General features: G+C 35.7%; 1 protein-coding gene across 11 annotated transcripts in view; it reads left to right on the top strand.

Moving 5' to 3' along the window:
• LOC149571536 (uncharacterized) overlaps window positions 1-17,725 on the top strand; it is a 53,713-nt gene that overhangs the window by 9,975 nt on the left and 26,013 nt on the right. For 3 of the 11 annotated variants that reach the window (XM_089813045.1, XM_089813047.1, XM_089813046.1), the window contains exons 3-4: window positions 2,720-3,346; window positions 3,467-3,696. In XM_089813045.1, coding sequence (XP_089669171.1) covers window positions 2,720-3,293 — 574 coding nt within the window. In that variant the 3' untranslated portion in view covers window positions 3,294-3,346; window positions 3,467-3,696. Of the gene's footprint in view, window positions 1-2,719; window positions 3,347-3,466; window positions 3,700-3,810; window positions 3,964-4,048; window positions 4,450-4,553; window positions 4,960-5,090; window positions 5,812-6,358; window positions 6,574-15,936; window positions 16,281-16,382; window positions 16,936-17,725 lie in introns of those variants that run through there. The other 8 variants (XM_089813048.1, XM_089813050.1, XM_089813049.1 and 5 more) reach the window with 5 other exon arrangements.

The following is a 17,725-nucleotide window of genomic DNA, read 5'->3' on the forward strand; positions in this document are numbered from 1 at the left end:
TTCATGGGTTTTTCAATTTTTCGAGTCCTTGCTGAGTCCTTGCCAAGTCCGAGTTCGAGTTTGAGTCAGATTTTGACTTTCCGAGTCAAAGGCGAGTCCAAGTCCCATAACACTGGTTTGAACCCAAACCCTTCCATGTCGGGTTGTACTGTTTTTACTAAATTTCTAACTGTTTTTACTTGATTGTCAAGCTTAAATGCATCCTTCAGTTTCTGGATCTGATCATTGTGACAAAAACTAGAAGAGATAAGTTTGTGCATATACTTAATCAAGAAACAAAATAGTTGCAAATGAAAAAATCTCAGTTTCTAGGGTATTCTAACAAGACAATTCATGCTTTACTAAAGATAGGCCTCATTGCTAATGTTATTCATTGAATTTTTTGGTATCTAACATTTCAGAAGTTATTTGATAATTTGAATGTCAGTCCAGAAGAGAGGTAAGAGAGACATTTTCAAGAATTTTCAAGAATCTCGCTAGAGTAAACTAGATATATATTTTTGTTCAACATCTCAAATCTCACAATGTGTTATATGCTATTAATACAAATCTCTGTGCTATTAATACTCTCTCTTGCTATTTTTATGTTAAAAACATTGAACAAATCATACCCAATGATTCATCCTCAAGAACAGAATAATTGTAAATTGGATTGCAAAATCAGTTATATAAAAGGATGGGATGGACTGGTTCTAGAATCCTTTTATATGCTGATTTTGTAACATTTTTTCTTTAATTCTATTCATGGTGATAAAACATTGAACACAAATACATACACAACTTAGAAAAATTCTTCAGAATTGATAGTCTGTGAAAAGCTTGTAGCATTAAGAGCCAAATGTTGGTATCATTAATATTAAGATGGATTATTAAGAAGCATTAGTTGTGAAAATGGGTTATGAAGCACCATTCTATATATATAGATCTGACTTTCCAAATGCCAACTATTTCAGAGTTTTGAAATGGCTGGACATGAAAGATTCCAACTTTTTCAAGCCACACAAACAGATCTACAAACCAATTGTGGGCTAAAATGTGTGATACTAATATTCATGCTTTTGAGTGAGATTGGGTGTAAGTTTATCAGCATCACCATTTCTGATTATACTTAATAATTCATTAGTTCTCTCATCCTAATGATGGATCATTGAATATGATCCCAAACATTGATGTTGAAAAACTCACACACACTCTTTGCTCAAAAGCATGAATATAATATCATTAATTGTGAAAATCATGTTATCGTTAGTATGATATCACTCCCAATGCATCTACAAGATAATCATATTGAATTGAATGGCTCAAAGCTTACCTCAGCCTGTAGTTTACTATTCTCTTCCTTGAGGTTGACATAATGAACCTTGAAGGCCTCATAGTCTTGCTTGAGAAGAGCATAGTCCTTTTCAAGCTATTTAGTTTTCCGCCTTGCTCGCCTAGTCTAAAACCAGAGTGCAATCTACCTTGGGTGGCGGCCTGAACTCCTTGCAAGCTTCAACTTCCTCTCAGGCTCCACCCTCTTCCCCTTCTCAAAGTTCTTCTCCAAAGCCCTCGGCTGCTCCATACTCAACCTCCTACAATGTACCTTCAATCTAGCAAAATAACGACTCTCCTATTAAGATAATCTCAAAAGTCATCTGAAAATCAATTTAGCAAAATAATGACTTTTTTTGTTCATACAATAAATCTCTGCTATGCATTTTGTATAAGAATGCCCAGAAGAGTTTAAGTTGTCAAAATATTGTGTACAATAAATTTTAATGGCATGGTTTCAATTCAGTCTCCATCAAACCCACATTTTGAGCATGGTTATTAACTTATTAGCAGGGAGAGGTTACAACTTTGTCATCTACCATTTGAAGTTTCATTTGTGGGGTCATTTTGTTTTTTATTCTTTTTGTCTATTGTTGTGCTAGTTTGTTGACTTCGTTTGAGAATTTTAAATATGCCATGTGCCATTTCTATTACTATATGACTAAGCTATTCACGCGCTCCATTTTTTGAGCTATCTTACAGTCATAAATTATCATAGTAACGAGAATCGCCCAAAAATCGCTTGAATCGGCGATTTCGCGACCAGATTCATGCTGGGCGATTTTTTTTGCATCATGTATCGGTATCGCCGATTTCTGTGCCATGAATCGCCTGAATCGGCGATTGAGGCGATTCATGTAAAAATCGCCAAAATCGCTTGTAAAAATCGGGTATGAATCGCCTGCGGCATGTAAAAAGGGAAGTTGAAATTTTTTAAAAAATCACTTGTTTTTTTCACTTTGTTTTTGACCTATTTTCTTTGTTATAACCCTAAAGGGCCTTCTATTTGTTAAGCATGAGTAGAAGAGAGGAAAAGTGAGAGAGAAGAAGAGAAAAGAAAAGCCATAGGTTTCCAACCGGCAAGAAGGAAGAGCACCAAAGAGATTAGCAGGCTATTTGAGGAGCCTATCAATTGCTTTGGGAGCATTAAGGAGCCAATATCAACACTCCTCAACTCATTTGCAAGAGGTAAGTGCTTATTTTTTTCTTGCATGTTAGTGTATTATGCATTTTTTGTTAAATTTTTAGTGTATTATGCATTTTTTTGTTAAATTTCTATAGTTTTCAAAAATTTTAGTGTAAATCTTGAATGTTCTTTATTTTTACTAAGTTGCAAGCTAGAGTTTGTTGTTTTCTAATTTTTATTAGCTTCAAACTTTGATATTTTACATAATTTTTTTTATTGCAGCAGCCTTTGCTCTCGTTTTTCGCAAATTCCAATGGGTAAAAAAGATGAATGTTGGAAATATAATGAAGAGTTTCTTGGAAGAACCAAATATCAAACAAAATGCGTGTTTTGTAAAGAAAAAATAACTTCTGGGGGTATTTATAGATTGAAATTCCACATTGCTGCTATACTTGGACACGATGTTACAGTTTGCACTCACCAAACTCTTGAGGCAAAACGCACTTGCTTAATGGCATTAGAAAAAATTGAAAAAGACCAAGCAAATAGGAAAATGCAAGTTGAAAGGTTAAGGGGTATTGGCTCCCATGTTCTCGCATCCGCAGCCGCATCCACATCTGCATCAACTTCCGCATGTGTTGGAGAGGGTTCTTCTAGGCCTCCTTTTTATCTTAGTTCTTTTGCTCATGCTAGTGCTAGTCGGTCACATATTGAGACAGAGTCCCACACCAACCTATTGCAGCCTAGAGTGCGGAAAAACAGAATGGATAGTTACTTTGTGCCCTGCACTACCCCTGGTTCCCAACCCACGCTTGAGGCCATGGGTTTGAACAAGGAGATTCACGATGCTGCTTGAAAGGAGATATGCAAATTTTGGTACTTTTGCAACATTTCATTTATTGCAGCCAGGTAATTGATTCTTTTTTTTTTTTTTTTAAAAGTTAAAATTAAAAGTAAAAGTAAAACTTTAATTATATCTACTTGTTTTATAATTTGAGTCTTTGACATCTAACCTTTTATTTGTGACAGGGCTCCTTATTGGCAGAATATGATAGATGCGGTTGCTATTTGTGGTTCGGGGTTTAAAGCCCCAACTGAAGTTGAGTTGAGCGGATACCTCCTAGATGAGATGGTAGAGGACATGAGGGTTGACCTCGAGGAGAACCGAAAGGAATGGATTGCAAAGGGTTGCACCATCATGATTGATGGTTGAACCGATAGGAGGAATAGAACACTCCTCAATTTTCTTGTGTCTTGTGGAGGTGATTGATCATTCTACTTTCCTACATACATAATTGTAAATTTTGATTTGTTGAATGCTAATTCGTTAATGATCCATTTAATATTATAATTCGTTGTTTTGTTACTTATAGGATATACCATGTTCATAAAATCCATTGATGCTTCCGCACATGTGAAAAATGCCACATATTTATGTGAGGCTATTAAGGAAGTTATAGCAGAGGTGGGGGAACAAAATGTGATCCAGGTGGTGACGGATAATGCAACAAATTATGTTGCAGCAGGTAAATTTTTAACTTTTCAAGTTTTGAAAATAAATTTATTTGAATTTTGAATTTTGAGTTTCTAATTGACTTAAAATTGTTGCAGGTAAATTTTTGATGGAGAGGCACCCCACCATATTTTGGTCCCTTTGTGCGGCACACTGCATTGACGTCATGTTGGAGGAAATTGGCAAACTTGAGTTTGTCAAGTCATGTGTAGAAAGGGCAAAAAACATATGCAAATTCGTTTATAATCATGCATTTGTCCTTAGCATAATCAAGAAGTACACAAAAGGCAAGGAGTTAGCTCGCTCAGGTATCACGAGGTTTGCCTCGAATTTCATCACCTTGCAGTCCTTGTTGACATCAAGGGATGGATTGAGGAGCATGTTTGTTGGGCAGGAGTGGATTTGCTCTTCCTATGCTACGACCACTGTAGGGATAGATGTGGCGGATTGCATATTTGATGAGGATGGTTTTTGGAAACCCGCTAGAGAAATCCTTAAGGTAAATTTATTGCAATTTAACATTTAGTATTTTGCTTTTACTTTAAGTTATATTATTTTATATTTAAGTTTTGACTCAATTTTTTTGTTTTACTTTATATGTAGGTCACTGAGCCCTTTGTAGCTTTGCTACGAACTGCTGATGGGGAGAAGCCCTCTATGGGCTACATTTATGAGGGCATGGATAGGGCCAAAGAGGCTATCAGAGCCCAATATGCAGGAGTGCAGGAGAGGTATGGCCCTATTTGGGACATCATCGATAGGAGATGGCAGAATCAGCTCCATTGACCCATCCACGCAGCAGTTTACTATCTGAATTTGGCATTTCGTTTCCGTCCTGAGTTCAAGGCGGATGCGGAGGTTCTCACTGGCTTATACACAGTGATTCAGAGATTGAGTAGCGATGAAAATAGCACTACTACGATTGTTGAGCTAGACCAGTTCAACAATAAGGAGGGGCCACTTTTCTCTGGCAGGATGGCCATAAATGCTCAGACAACACTACAGCCAGGTAAAAATTAAATAATATATTCAATGTTCATGAGTCTAAAGTCTAAACTTAAAGTTGATTATATAATGCATTAATTTTAGAGTTGTAATTTGTAAATGAGACTTATTGTTTTTGTTTTTTCCTTATTTCAGATAGATGGTGGCAAATGTTTGGGGCCACAACCCTAAACCTTCAAAAAATTGCCATCCGCATTCTAAGTCAGCCGAGCAACACTTCTGGATGTGAGCGCAGTTCGTCCATGTTCGAGCACATCCACTCGAAGAGGAGAAACAAGTTGACAGTGCAGAGGTTGAATGATCTTGTCTTTGTTCATTACAACTTCGTCTTAGGATCAGACAGATTTTGGGCGCTGACTCCTCTCCGATCAGTCTGGAGGAGATTGATCTAGAATTAGAGTGGATCACAGAGACCGTGGACCCAGTCTTCACTGAGGAAGACTGCGCGTGGGTTGACCAAGTGGATGTAGAGGCTGAGGCTGTGGCCAAGGCAGAGGAGGCAACTAGAGCACGTTCAGGCATTGGTAGACGTACACGTGCACGCACAGACGCAGGCCCTAGCGATGTTATTCATGAGACCATTGCCCATGCAGGGGACATGGCTCAGCGGTCCTCTAGGACCTACCTTACATGCCTTTCTCATATGCAAATTGGATACTCAAAGGCTGAGGTTAAGGCTGCAGCAAAGCTAGAGGATGATGATGAGGATGATGAGGCTTGAGCTGGAGCTTTGTTTTTATATTTTGTTTACACTGTATAGATATTGATTGTGATACTGGATCACTGATAGACATATGTTTCAAACTTTCATGGATCTTCATCTTAGAGTTATACATACATTTATGATTTGATGTCTTATAGATCTTCATGATTTCATCTTATTGATTCTATGATTTGAATCATTATGATCATTTGATTTTTATTTACTTCAGCTAGCATACACTTTACATTTTAGTACATAATGATAACATAGTTATGTATGTGATGGATTTTATGTTTCATGTTTATGTATGTTAGATTCTATTGATGATGTTATAGTGTTTTTAAGTTATATTCAATAAAGGGTGCATGAAATAAGTCTTAAATTGTTAAAATTTTTACATTTAAAGGGTTTTTTCAAATTTGCCGATTCATTGCCAATTCACCGGCGATTCACCTCCGATTCACGATTCGATTTGGCCGTGTTGATTCCGATATGATTCAGATTCACGTTACTTTGTAAATTATACACTGTACTTTAGAATATGTTTGTTTTAAATGCAAAAGTAATCAACAATAGAAGACTTGCATTTTGTGTGTGTGTTTGTTATCAATATGCTTTCGTCTGTATATATTAATAAAGCTATAAACAGTCATGAATCAACCTCAAATAAGTTTGAAGGCTAGATTGGGATGCTTTGCAGGTGGAGTCGGACAACCAGTTAGTGCTGAAGCCTATCCGTATTATTGCCCGATGAACCTTGGCACTTTGAGGTCGAGAGCTAGACCAGGTTAGGGTCCAGTGGGATTGCTATGATGAGGTTACGACTTCATGGGAGGATGTAACACGGATGCGATTTCAGTACTCATATTTTTTTGATGAACTCCAGGAGGAAGTTCATACCTAGTGGGGGAGGATGTGAGGCCTCGCCTCGACCCATCGTAGCTTAGTTGATACTTTATTATTTTGCTACTCAGGACTCGATATGTCGGGACATTAATTGATGCATTGAACATATTATGCTATTTTATGATGTGTGATGCTTTACTTTCAGATATTTGATTTCGTCATTTAATACTTTATAAACATGTACGATGATGAAGTGAATGAATGCAGAACTAACACTTTGATTTTTCCAATTTTAATGAATAGAATGAGATAAACAACTGATTTGTAGAAAAATGGATGTTTTAATTTACATGAATTTCTTGATATGTATTCTTACATATATATACACGTGTTTCTTGAACTACTGATGTGTGCAATGAATGTGCAGGAAATTTAGCTGGGAAACCCCATGGAAAGACGAAACTAAACCTCTTGTTAATTTGTGCTATTTTTGCATTATTTTTCTTTGAAGGTTGTTAATTGGTCTTAAAATTCTCCTAGCTTTTGTTTGGGTTTTATTAAGTCTTTAAGGCCTAAAAACATTAAATTTAAGTACCCTAGGGGTAAAGGTATGAGTTGGGAGTACTTTCCACACCTTTAGCCTCCTTGGTTGACTTTTAAGGTCACTCAAAAACCCTACTTTTGGTTGATTGCGAAAATTGATTTGTCTCCTCCATGAGTTGGTGACTCAAACTCCACCTTGGGGTTACTTAAAGTCTAGTTGAGTTAGGGCCATATTTAGAGGCATTTTGGAGAAGTTTTGTTTTTGTTACCCAATCTCTAGTTTTTAGAGAGAAGTTGAAGATTGAAGGAAAGGGAGGATAAACTCTTCTCAACTTGTCATTTTACCATAACTTTTTTTGTGAAGGTAGGGTTCTTCACTCTCTTGATTATGTTCTTCATATTGTTCATACTTGATTTATGCATAAGGCATTGTGTTGTTTTTTTTGTATTGCTTGCATGTATGTTGAGGTTGTTTTGGGAGGGATCTTGACTTGTTCTTGGATGTCATTCTTATGCTTTGCTTTGAAATTTTGAGGGGATTTCATGGGGATTGTTTTGGCATTACTCGCCCTTGGATAGGGAAGACGTGGCCATGTATGGGGGAAGGGCCTTAGTTGGACCTCAATTGTGTAGAGTCTCCTTTCATGGTGAGAGGAGAGAAAGAGGGTAGGGTGTATGGGCCCCTACTTGTCATCCCATACTTTGTATGAAAATTTGAATTTTTGAAGAAAGGAAGGAATGAATACTCTTGTTAAATTGGCCTCGAAAGGGCATTGTAGAAGAATGAAAGTTCTTGAATTTTAGCGCCGAAAGGGCTATGTTATAGTATGGTGATTGATGTCTCCTATTGAGAAAATCCACCTCCCCCCATATTTTGGTTCAATGTTGAACCTATTGTGCAAAATCGGGTTGGGAATGCATGCTTGAATTGTTCATCATATATGTTGTTTTACCTTCGGGTTAGTTCTTGTCTTTCTCATGGTTCTCTTGATGCATTGAAGATATTGGAAAAGATCTCTTGTGAAAGGCCTAGAAGAGAATTCAATTGAATTGTAACATCATGTAAAAATGTATTTAAATTTTGATGTATTTTGGCAAAGATGTCGGGTTTTCTTACTGGTGCTTTCTTGATGGAGCTTTGAACCAGGTTAAAATAATAGAGAGAAAAGATTGAGAGAAACTCCTTGCATTGTATCTTATGTTATTTCAATTCATGTGTATATGTGTGGAAGGATAGATTAAATGGTGATGCATAATTATAACATTTCCTTTCAAATTCTATTATGTTAAGTAAGGAATTCGTCATGTTGAATTTTCAATCAAATTTCATATGTTCTAGGAGATGCAACAATTCCCTCTTGTTGATTTAATGAACTAATTCAATCGTTTTGATATAACATGCTATTGGTAAATCCCAATTAAAATGGAAGCATATACCCTTGTTTTAAACCTATTGCAAAACACAATATTGACAAAAAAATATACGCACTTCATTGTTATAAACACCTATCAAGAAAACAAAATATGCCTCTTTAATAGTTATGCAAGTTTGTCAAAAAAATTGCACACAAGAAAAAAAAACAGACTACAAAAAAAATTAGCTTGAGAAAAAAATGTATCCCCCCAGGAGCTTTTTGCTCTTTGGAAATTGTATGGGGTAACAATTTTAAACCCCCTTGGAAACAGAGAATATGCCTAAAAGATTCTCTTTTAAAAGAAAATTAAAAATTAAAATTATATTTATTATTAATTATAAATAATAAACTAAGCATGGAAAATAAACCATGTCTAGAGCAAATAACAAAAAAAAAGAAATATAAATATAACTCTATCCTAAATTTCAGCTAATTAACTTTTCACATTTAATACCCACCCCTATCCTAAGTTTCTAACCCACCGCCCCCACTCATCATTCCCTAGCCCACGAAATTTATGGCGACATGGCCTTGTACCCCCCCCAACTTTGGCATGGACTACGTGGGTGGGCAGGGAAGTGGGTGAGATGGACAATTGACTCCATGCAAATATATTTGTTTTTAAACATAAACTTTTTAACTCCACACTCCCCCATTCCAAGCGCCCACAACATGGAGGCATAGCGTTGTACGTTATGGGGACAGTCATCTTAAATTGGTATCATGATAAACTTTGAACAACCCCCCCCTTTATGGACTGCGAAATGGACTTGGCCAGCAGCGTGGGTGCAGTCCTGGGATCACGTGCATGACAGGGAGGAGGATCTTGTCGCGCTGAAACAGCGTACTTGCCCTTGGACAGTGTGAGATCTCCTTGAGTTGGCGTTAGAGACAAGAGGCATGTCAGTATTCTTGACATTCTTCCAACCCTTGTTTAACATATTCCCACTCTCTCCTTAAGCGCTCAACTTGAGGCTTGCTTGCATTGGTGTATGGGGAAGCAAAGTCTACGCATGGCAGACTTGGGACAGCGCCAGGCTATCTCGGGATCTGCCCAAGATCTTCTTGGGGTGTGGGATAGGGGATAGGCTACTGGCCAAGTGGCCTATGGTGGTAGGGTGTGTGGGGTAGAGTGTTGTAGGGTTATGTTGCTAGTTTAGTTTAGGGATAGTATAGGCATGGGTAGTATTAAGTGTTATATGTCTTTTTTGTTAAATTTTGTTAGCTTAAATCGCTTAGTGGAAAGTTAGTTTTAGTATTAAAGTTAGTATGGTTTGGATATTAGTTTAGTTGTTTTATTGTTTTAAAGAAAGTTTTAATTTAAGTTAGTGTTAATTTAAGTTAGTTTTAGATTTAATTTTGTTTAAGTTTTAAATTAATATTAGTATCTTTTAAAAGAAAAGTTAGTATTTATTTGAAATAATGGTATAGTTAACATTAGTTATTGTAAGTTAGTTTGTGTTATTAAGATTTAATTTAGTTAAGTTTTGTTTTAGTTAATATTAAGATCAAGTTTGCATTAATTTAGTTTTAAATTAAGGATTGCTTAAATTTAAGTTAGTTTAAGTTTAATTAAGATGTTATGAATCAAATGTTATTAATGTTATAGATTAATTTAGTTTTTTTATGGTAGTGAATATATGTTAAATTAATAGGTAAGATAGTGTGTGTTGTTTCATGGTATCATTGTATTTAGTTTAATTATTTTTGTGTTATAATTTAGGAAATTTTTTTATTCTATTATGTTATAGATTTATATAATTTTGAAATGTCAATTAAAGTTTATCAGAGGATGTAATGTTATTTTAAGCAGAAGTTCTTTGTGAGTTCAAATATTCCAAAATAGTTAATTTGGTGATTATTTAAATTGTTATTCAATAACTTTAAATATAACATTGTAAAAGTAATGTAATAATGAAATCAAATGTTGACACCAATTTAATAACGAGTATTAAACTTTAACGATGTTTCCTTCTCATGATTATAAACTTAAGATGTGAATGTAGTAAATCTATTCCTTCACTTGCGAATCAACTCTTAAATCGTAGTGAACCCATAATTTTTTTTTTTTTTGTGTGTGTGTGTGTGTTTTGCCCTAGATTTTGGGCATGACAACGCGCTCCATTTTCTGAGCTATCTTACAGTCATAAATTGTACACTATACTTTAGAATATGTTTGTTTTAAATGCAAAAGTAATCAACACTAGAAGACTTGCATTTTGTGTGTGTTTGTTATATCAATATGCTTTCATTTGTATATATATTAATAAAGCTATAAACAGTCATGAATCAACCTCAAATAAGTTTGAAACATTATCATATTAATCCTAAGGACATGATTTGCAGAGCCCTTCACTTTCTCATTTTTTTTTGATGTTGTGATGATCAAACCCTTAGGCCTTCTCCATGTATTTAGTTTGCAATCTATCAAGATCATCTTTATTGAGGTTCTTCTAATGCAACACATTGTTGGATTGATATTTGTTTCAGATTCTACTAGCCTCATCTTTGGTTCTAACTTGTATCTGGGTCATTGATGGATCTTGCTAATGATCCAAGGGTTCCACGACCTCATTGCTAGGAGGAGTAGAATCATTCTTGCTGTTGTAGGTGCTCTTGTCACCCTTGCAATGTCTATTGCAACATCTGCACAAGAAGCTAGGAGAGAGGCGTAAGCGTAGAAGAGATGAAATCCCATTTTATAAGAGTATTATTCATTCAAATGAGACTGATTGCCATGACCAACTTCGCATGAGTAGAACAACTTTCTTTCAGCTATCCACTATTCTTAGGCAGAAAGGAAGCATTGGAGATTCTTGCAACATCACGTTAGAAGAACAACTAGTGATGTTCCTCCATACACTTGGGCACAATTTGAGGAATTGTAAGAGTGCTCATAATTTTGGTCACTGAGGGGAGACAATTAGCAAATACTTCCATAATGTCTCGAGGGCTATCTTAGCACTCCATGTTGAATATATGCTGCCCGCTGCCTTAAACACTCCTTTTGAAATTCTTGGGAAGGATCGTTTTGATCCCCACTTCAAGGTATCTCTCCTATTGGCACATGTTTTTTAAGTTGATTATAAATCATAATAATATAAATTTGACTACAAATTTATGACCTATAGGATTTTTTTGGATCAATAGATGGGACCCATATACCAATTACTGTTGATGTGGACAACCAAGCTAAATATCGTGATAGAAAAGGAAACTTGTCTCAAAATGTTATGGGCGTGTGTTCCTTTGATTATAAGTTTCAATACATTCTTGCTGGTTGGGAAGGGTCTGCAGTAGATAGTCGTGTTCTTGCTTCTACTCTATCGAGATTAGATCCACTGGTAGTTCCCCCCAGTATGTGGAATCAACTTGTAAATGTTTAGTTCGTTTGATTTTATGAGATACGTGTTAAGGTTATATCAATATACTTTTTGTGTGTTTGTGTAGGTAAATTTTTTTGGTTGATGCGGGATATCTAGATGTACCCGGATTTAATCACCGACACTCTTCACTTCGAAATACAATAGAGTGTACATTTAGCATTCTAAAGCAACGTTTTCCTATCTTGAGGCGTGCAACATCGTACCAAATATTGACACAAACTAAGATTGTCTTAGCATGTTGCATCTTGCACAACTTCATTGCGACAGAGGATGATGCTCCTTCTGAAGTTGAAATTGAAGAGGAAGAGTGTGATGAGGGGATAAATGTACCAATACTTGAGAGATATGGGATGAATCAATAAGATAGAGATGAATGGGGAAACTTTCGAGATGAAATAGTTTGGAGGATGTGGGAAGACTATAGAGCTCGAGCTTAGTTGTAGTTGGAATATTACATTTTCTATACTTTTGAAAGTGACAAATATTTTTGATATATATTTTTTTGACACTTGTATGGCAGTGAATGAATGAATGATGTGTGAATTTTTAAACATGTTAATCTTTGCCCCATTTTTACGATTTTCATTTGCAATGAACTCTCTCACCATTGCAAGTTGATCTTTGTTATCACTGTCATCTTTGTCCCATTTTTACTATCTTCACAATGTGTTTGTTGGCCTCCTGGCTTAGCATTTCCCTTGATTTTGTGGCACTGTACTTTAAACAGGGAGCCTTCCTATCATGAATCTGTGGAATCCCTACCTCCAACCTTGTAGTTAGCGAGAGAAAAACTAGTCTTGTCTGCAATGTAATCTGCCATTAACTTACGAAGAATGCTGTTAACTCATGAAAGCTACATAATGTATACTAAATGTTTAGTTATTCAAAAACTGCAACATGATGGTACTAGCATTAATTATAATTTATAGTTGGAAGTCACATTGTTTTCGAGTACTAGGCACTTATCTACGAATTTCATGAAATGGTAACTTTATGTGGCAATCAGTCTACAGTTTGATCAAGGATAGACACATTCAGCCAACACACATTCAACTAGGTTTCTGATTGCGAGGCATGAATGTGGCTATACTTATGCCACCTGAGCACGGTTGAAAATTATAATGTCTCTCCATAAATGTAATCCTGTCACCTGGGTTCTTCCTAATGTCTTAATATTCGACAGTCTAAGGAAATTTATCAAGTTTATTTCCCCTGAAATTTTTTGTGTTTTTTTGTTGAACATAATTAGCAATTATGAACTAAAATCCTTTGAAATGACAAGTTCTATGTGTACGGTGCTTGGCAATGTGCATGCATCATCTCTTGAAACAGTACCATTCAAGGCTATTGCTAAATTTACATATTACAAATTGAATATCATCAAAATGGTAGAAAAGTGAAGGAAAGCTCAGGGTATGACTATGTGTGAAGTGGCAGTGGCACCACTTCATAATTTGCCAGCAAATGCAAGTATGTGGTGGATTTGCTATTATCAGTTGCAGGCTTTTTTAAGGTGTATGTTGTGCTAAAAGATCGATTTTGCTGGTAAATGCCGACTTTATCGGAATTAATGGTTGATTTCAGCTACATCTGGAAGTGGACTTACAGATAATGATGGATCTGTCCCTTCCTTTTGGCCCACCACTCCCTACATATGCGGTGTTTAGGGCTAGGTGGGATGTATCTCTCTTTCGAGATCAAAATTCAAAACCCCGATATTTCTCTATTTTCAACCGACAAAGCCCATCTACTTTCAGCGAGCATTTTTCAAACGCTATGCTTGTTCACAAAATAGAGAGGACTGAGGAGTTGTCAGATCCTTAATTCACACAATATCTTATGAAAATGTAATTGTGTAGTGGGAAAGAATTTTGACAAGGTAGCGGGCCAAAGGGAATCCTGTAGATCCTGGCCAATAGGAACAGGTTTTGCCTTTGTGATTGTGAGGGCTGGTCCGCATTTTAGATAAGTTTGTGTGTCCAGTTAAATAGTCATCAGTCACAGGTGAGACCTTCAAATTATGGTACTGTAGTGTTCAAATTTTATGTCTAATTTTGATGATTTCTTTTGACTGCTTGTCTGTGAGTGGAGGTCTTAGAAATATATTTATTGAGTTATGGGTATCAACTAAGCTCCTACATATTGTTGAGTATCAAAAAGATAATAAGAACCTCTGCCTTTTGAAGCAGTGGGACTACTGTGGGAGTAGCGATGAAATTCAAAATCATAATCTGAATTGAAGCTGAATTGATTCTGTAACCAAGAGAGAATTTTGGGGACATCTGTAAGCTTTATTGTTAGTTTTTTTAAAGCATCTCTAAGATGTGGAAGCTTAGGACGCAAAATATTTTTATTGAGCATCCCTAAGATTTGGAAGCTTCAGAACACGAAACAAATGCTATAATATATGGAAGGCAGTAAGTAGAAGGCATAAGCTGAAAATTCAAGGTATAGTATATACTATAAACAAAAGGAACATCTAACAAATTGATTACATTTTTCCTAAAATAAGAAATTCAGTCTTCAAGTAGAAGTTAAATTCAGTAGTATAAAGTTGTTAACATGTTTTAAAGTAAGAGACTTGCTACAGTGGCATGATTGTAAACTTTTAAGCATTTTTATAAAATTTGACGCTTATTTCAAAGCATCAGTGGTAGTTGTTTCAAATAAAGAAATTGCTCCCCTTCACATAGATGTATTAAATAATTTTGTTGAACCATCTGTGAGTCGCTGGACGGGTGTCATGAATTCTCAGGCACCTGTATGAATGTTCCTTGGAGAGGGCGTTTAAGCAATAACCTGATACAATTCTCTCGAGACCTTGAGCCACATTGGCTTCGGAGCCTGTAATTCCCTTCTTCCTGTTTTGTCCTGGAGAGGATTCATAATTATTTCATTGCGGCTCTTCCAAACCTAAGCTTCTTGCAGCCAAAGATTCAAACTTTTTAACAAAATTCATTTCTTCAGGTAGACTCAAATTTCCTTCAAAATTGGTTCAGTGTCTTCAGAAAAGCCTTCCTTAGGCTATAGATTAATTTTTTTTGTCAAATTTGTTTCTGCATCTTCAGAAAAAACTTCCACGAGCCAAAGATTCAAATTTTCATCAATTTTTTTCCCCTGTATCTAGAGATTTAATTGGCTGTTGCCAGTCCTCACAAACGCAGATATCTATCATATGTAAGTTTACAGTCTTTCTTCTTTAAGAGAGAACCCAAATTTCCTAAACAAACTGAACCTTGCAGTAAAGATCGGTTTCACAAAATTTTGACAATTCTCTATAATAGTATATATGATCACTTTTATGATCATTTTAAAGATCGTGGCTAGAATGTTCGACTGCTTTCAGCAGAGCTAATTAATAAGCCTCAATTTGGCTTCGTCAATGTTAGCAATACTAAATGGGATTATGATAACATTATAAACAAATCCATACTTGGTTCAATTATGAAATCAAATATTTGTATGAATGATTAAAGCTTTTGGGACTTTGGCAGAGGGAAGTGGACTTTCATCTGAAAAGGATTTCAGAAATTCAGATTCTCAAGTGTCTAGGTTAAATTGATTCAAAGCTACATCCGAATTCATTTCTATTGTAAATCCCACTCTAATAATATTCTCCTCTTCTATGGGAAGATTGAAATTTGAGACAAAGTGATCCGTTATTATCTTGCATGTCTGTAATATTGGTGAAAGCCTTCTGTAGAATATTGCAAAGTAACTGATCCAAGATGATCTAGGACTTTGATCAACTTGTGGTGGTATCACGAATCAGATGTATCTTTCCCTCTGATTCGTGATACCACCACATTGTAAAGATATCAGATTCTTAATTTTTAGTTTAGAATGCTGATATGGAATGCTGTTGTTGTGGAGTTGATGTTGCTGTTTGCAGTTTACTTTATTTTGGATATGGCTTACAAGTTTGTTGTTTTCTATTTGCTGTTGTTGCGGAGTTCAATGTTTGCAGTCTACTTTATTTTGAATGCTCACTGTTGTTGTTGTCTTTTATGTGCCTTTTGCTGACTACATTTTATTGATGGTTTATATTTTGGATATGGCTTATATTCAAAATGAGTTTTTGTTTGTAGCATGGCTGATAGTACGCAAACCAGCAATGTACCTTCATCTTCAAATAGGGTACTGTGGTCAAGAGAGATGGAATGCAAGTTACTTGACTTGCTCTATGAGCAAGTCCAACTTGGTCGAAAAGCTGAAGGCGGTTTCAAGAAAGAAGCTTGGACTGCTATTGAGCGATGCTTTAATGAAGTTTTGAAGCAAAATTTGAGCAAAGATAATTTGAAAAAATAAATTGAAAACTTGGAAGATGGGATTTAGAATCATGAAGGATTTGAGAAACACAAGCGGTTTTGCTTGGAATGAAGCCACACAATCTGTGCATGCTGAAGACAGTGTTTGGAATGATCTTTTGAAGGTAAAATGCCATATGGAGTTCATTTAAGTTAACTAAAATTCTATTCTGTAAAGTTAGTATTGAAAGTGAAATAACCATTCCATTCATTTTTCCAACATGCAGAGGAAGGAATTTAAAAATGCAAGTCTATAAAAGGCAGCCATTCCAATACTACAACAAGCTAGCCTTTATTGTGGAAAATGACATGGCATAAGGTACTATAGCTGGCATTGCTATAGAAATGGAAGAAGGGCACATGATGGATGAGGCCCTCGATCTAGATGATGATGGGGATTTCCGTATACTGGTTGATGATAATTTGGATGATGACTTTGCTCAATCCACCAATCAATTGCAACTACCAAACAAAGAATATCACCATCCTCCTCAAAGAAGGGAAAGAGGAAGAAGGCAAGCATGGCCGGTTCCATGGATACTGGTCCTGAAGCCTTGAATAAGATCCATGAGGGCATCTCAAAGCCTCTTATATTATCAAAGTGGATCAAGAGGATTCTGATTCAGTTGCGGAGAAAATGTATGATGCCCTCAAAGCCATTCCTGGGCTTACTGAAGATACAATGATAAGGGCATATGATGCATTCTTGGTTGAAACAGCAAGAGCGGAAGGCTTTTTGATAATTACCATCCCGGAGAGAATGAAATACATACTACTTAAGTATGGAAGTCTCTAGAAGCAAGAGAATATATTTATGGTTGCTTGATAGCATTCCTTATGACATTTTTATACAATATATTTTTGATTATATAGATTTACAGTCGTCTTTAAATATGGCTGCTTGATAGCATGCTTTGTGACATTTCTATACAATATATTTTTGACTATATACATTTACAATCATCTTTAAATATGGCTGCTTGATAGCATGCCTTACAACATTTTAATCAGCTTTAAATATCTTCCTTTTTTACTGTATGATTGTATGTACTATGTTATATGCTGATTGAACTATTTTGTATATTTTCTATGTTATATGAACATGTTGCTTATGTTATTGCTGGTATTACAAGTTGAACAATTGGCTCCTACTATGGCTGTAGCAGTTCCTACTAGAATCCATGTTGATGCAAATCCTACTATGCCTGTAGCTGCTCCTACTATAATCCATGTTGATGCAACTCCTACTTTTAGCTGCTACTATGGCCGTACATTTACAGTCATCTTTAAACACATATGCAGCTGATTATATACATTTACAGTCATCTTTAAATCTGGCTTTTTGATAGCATGGCTTATGACATCTTTATACGATTTTAATCAGCTTTAAATATATCTTCCTTCCTTACTGTAAGATTGTATGTTGTATGCTGATTGAACTATTTTGTATTTTGCTATGTTATATGAACATGTTGCCTATGTCATTGGTAGTATTACAAGTTGAACAAGTGGCTCCTACTATGGCTGTAGCAGCTCCTACTAGAATCCGTGTTGATGCAACTCCTACTAT

This window comes from Cupressus sempervirens, chromosome 2 (genome assembly GCF_028749045.1).
Source record: "Cupressus sempervirens isolate cs-2001-9-10 chromosome 2, ASM2874904v1, whole genome shotgun sequence".
Taxonomy (NCBI): Eukaryota; Viridiplantae; Streptophyta; class Pinopsida; order Cupressales; family Cupressaceae; genus Cupressus; species Cupressus sempervirens.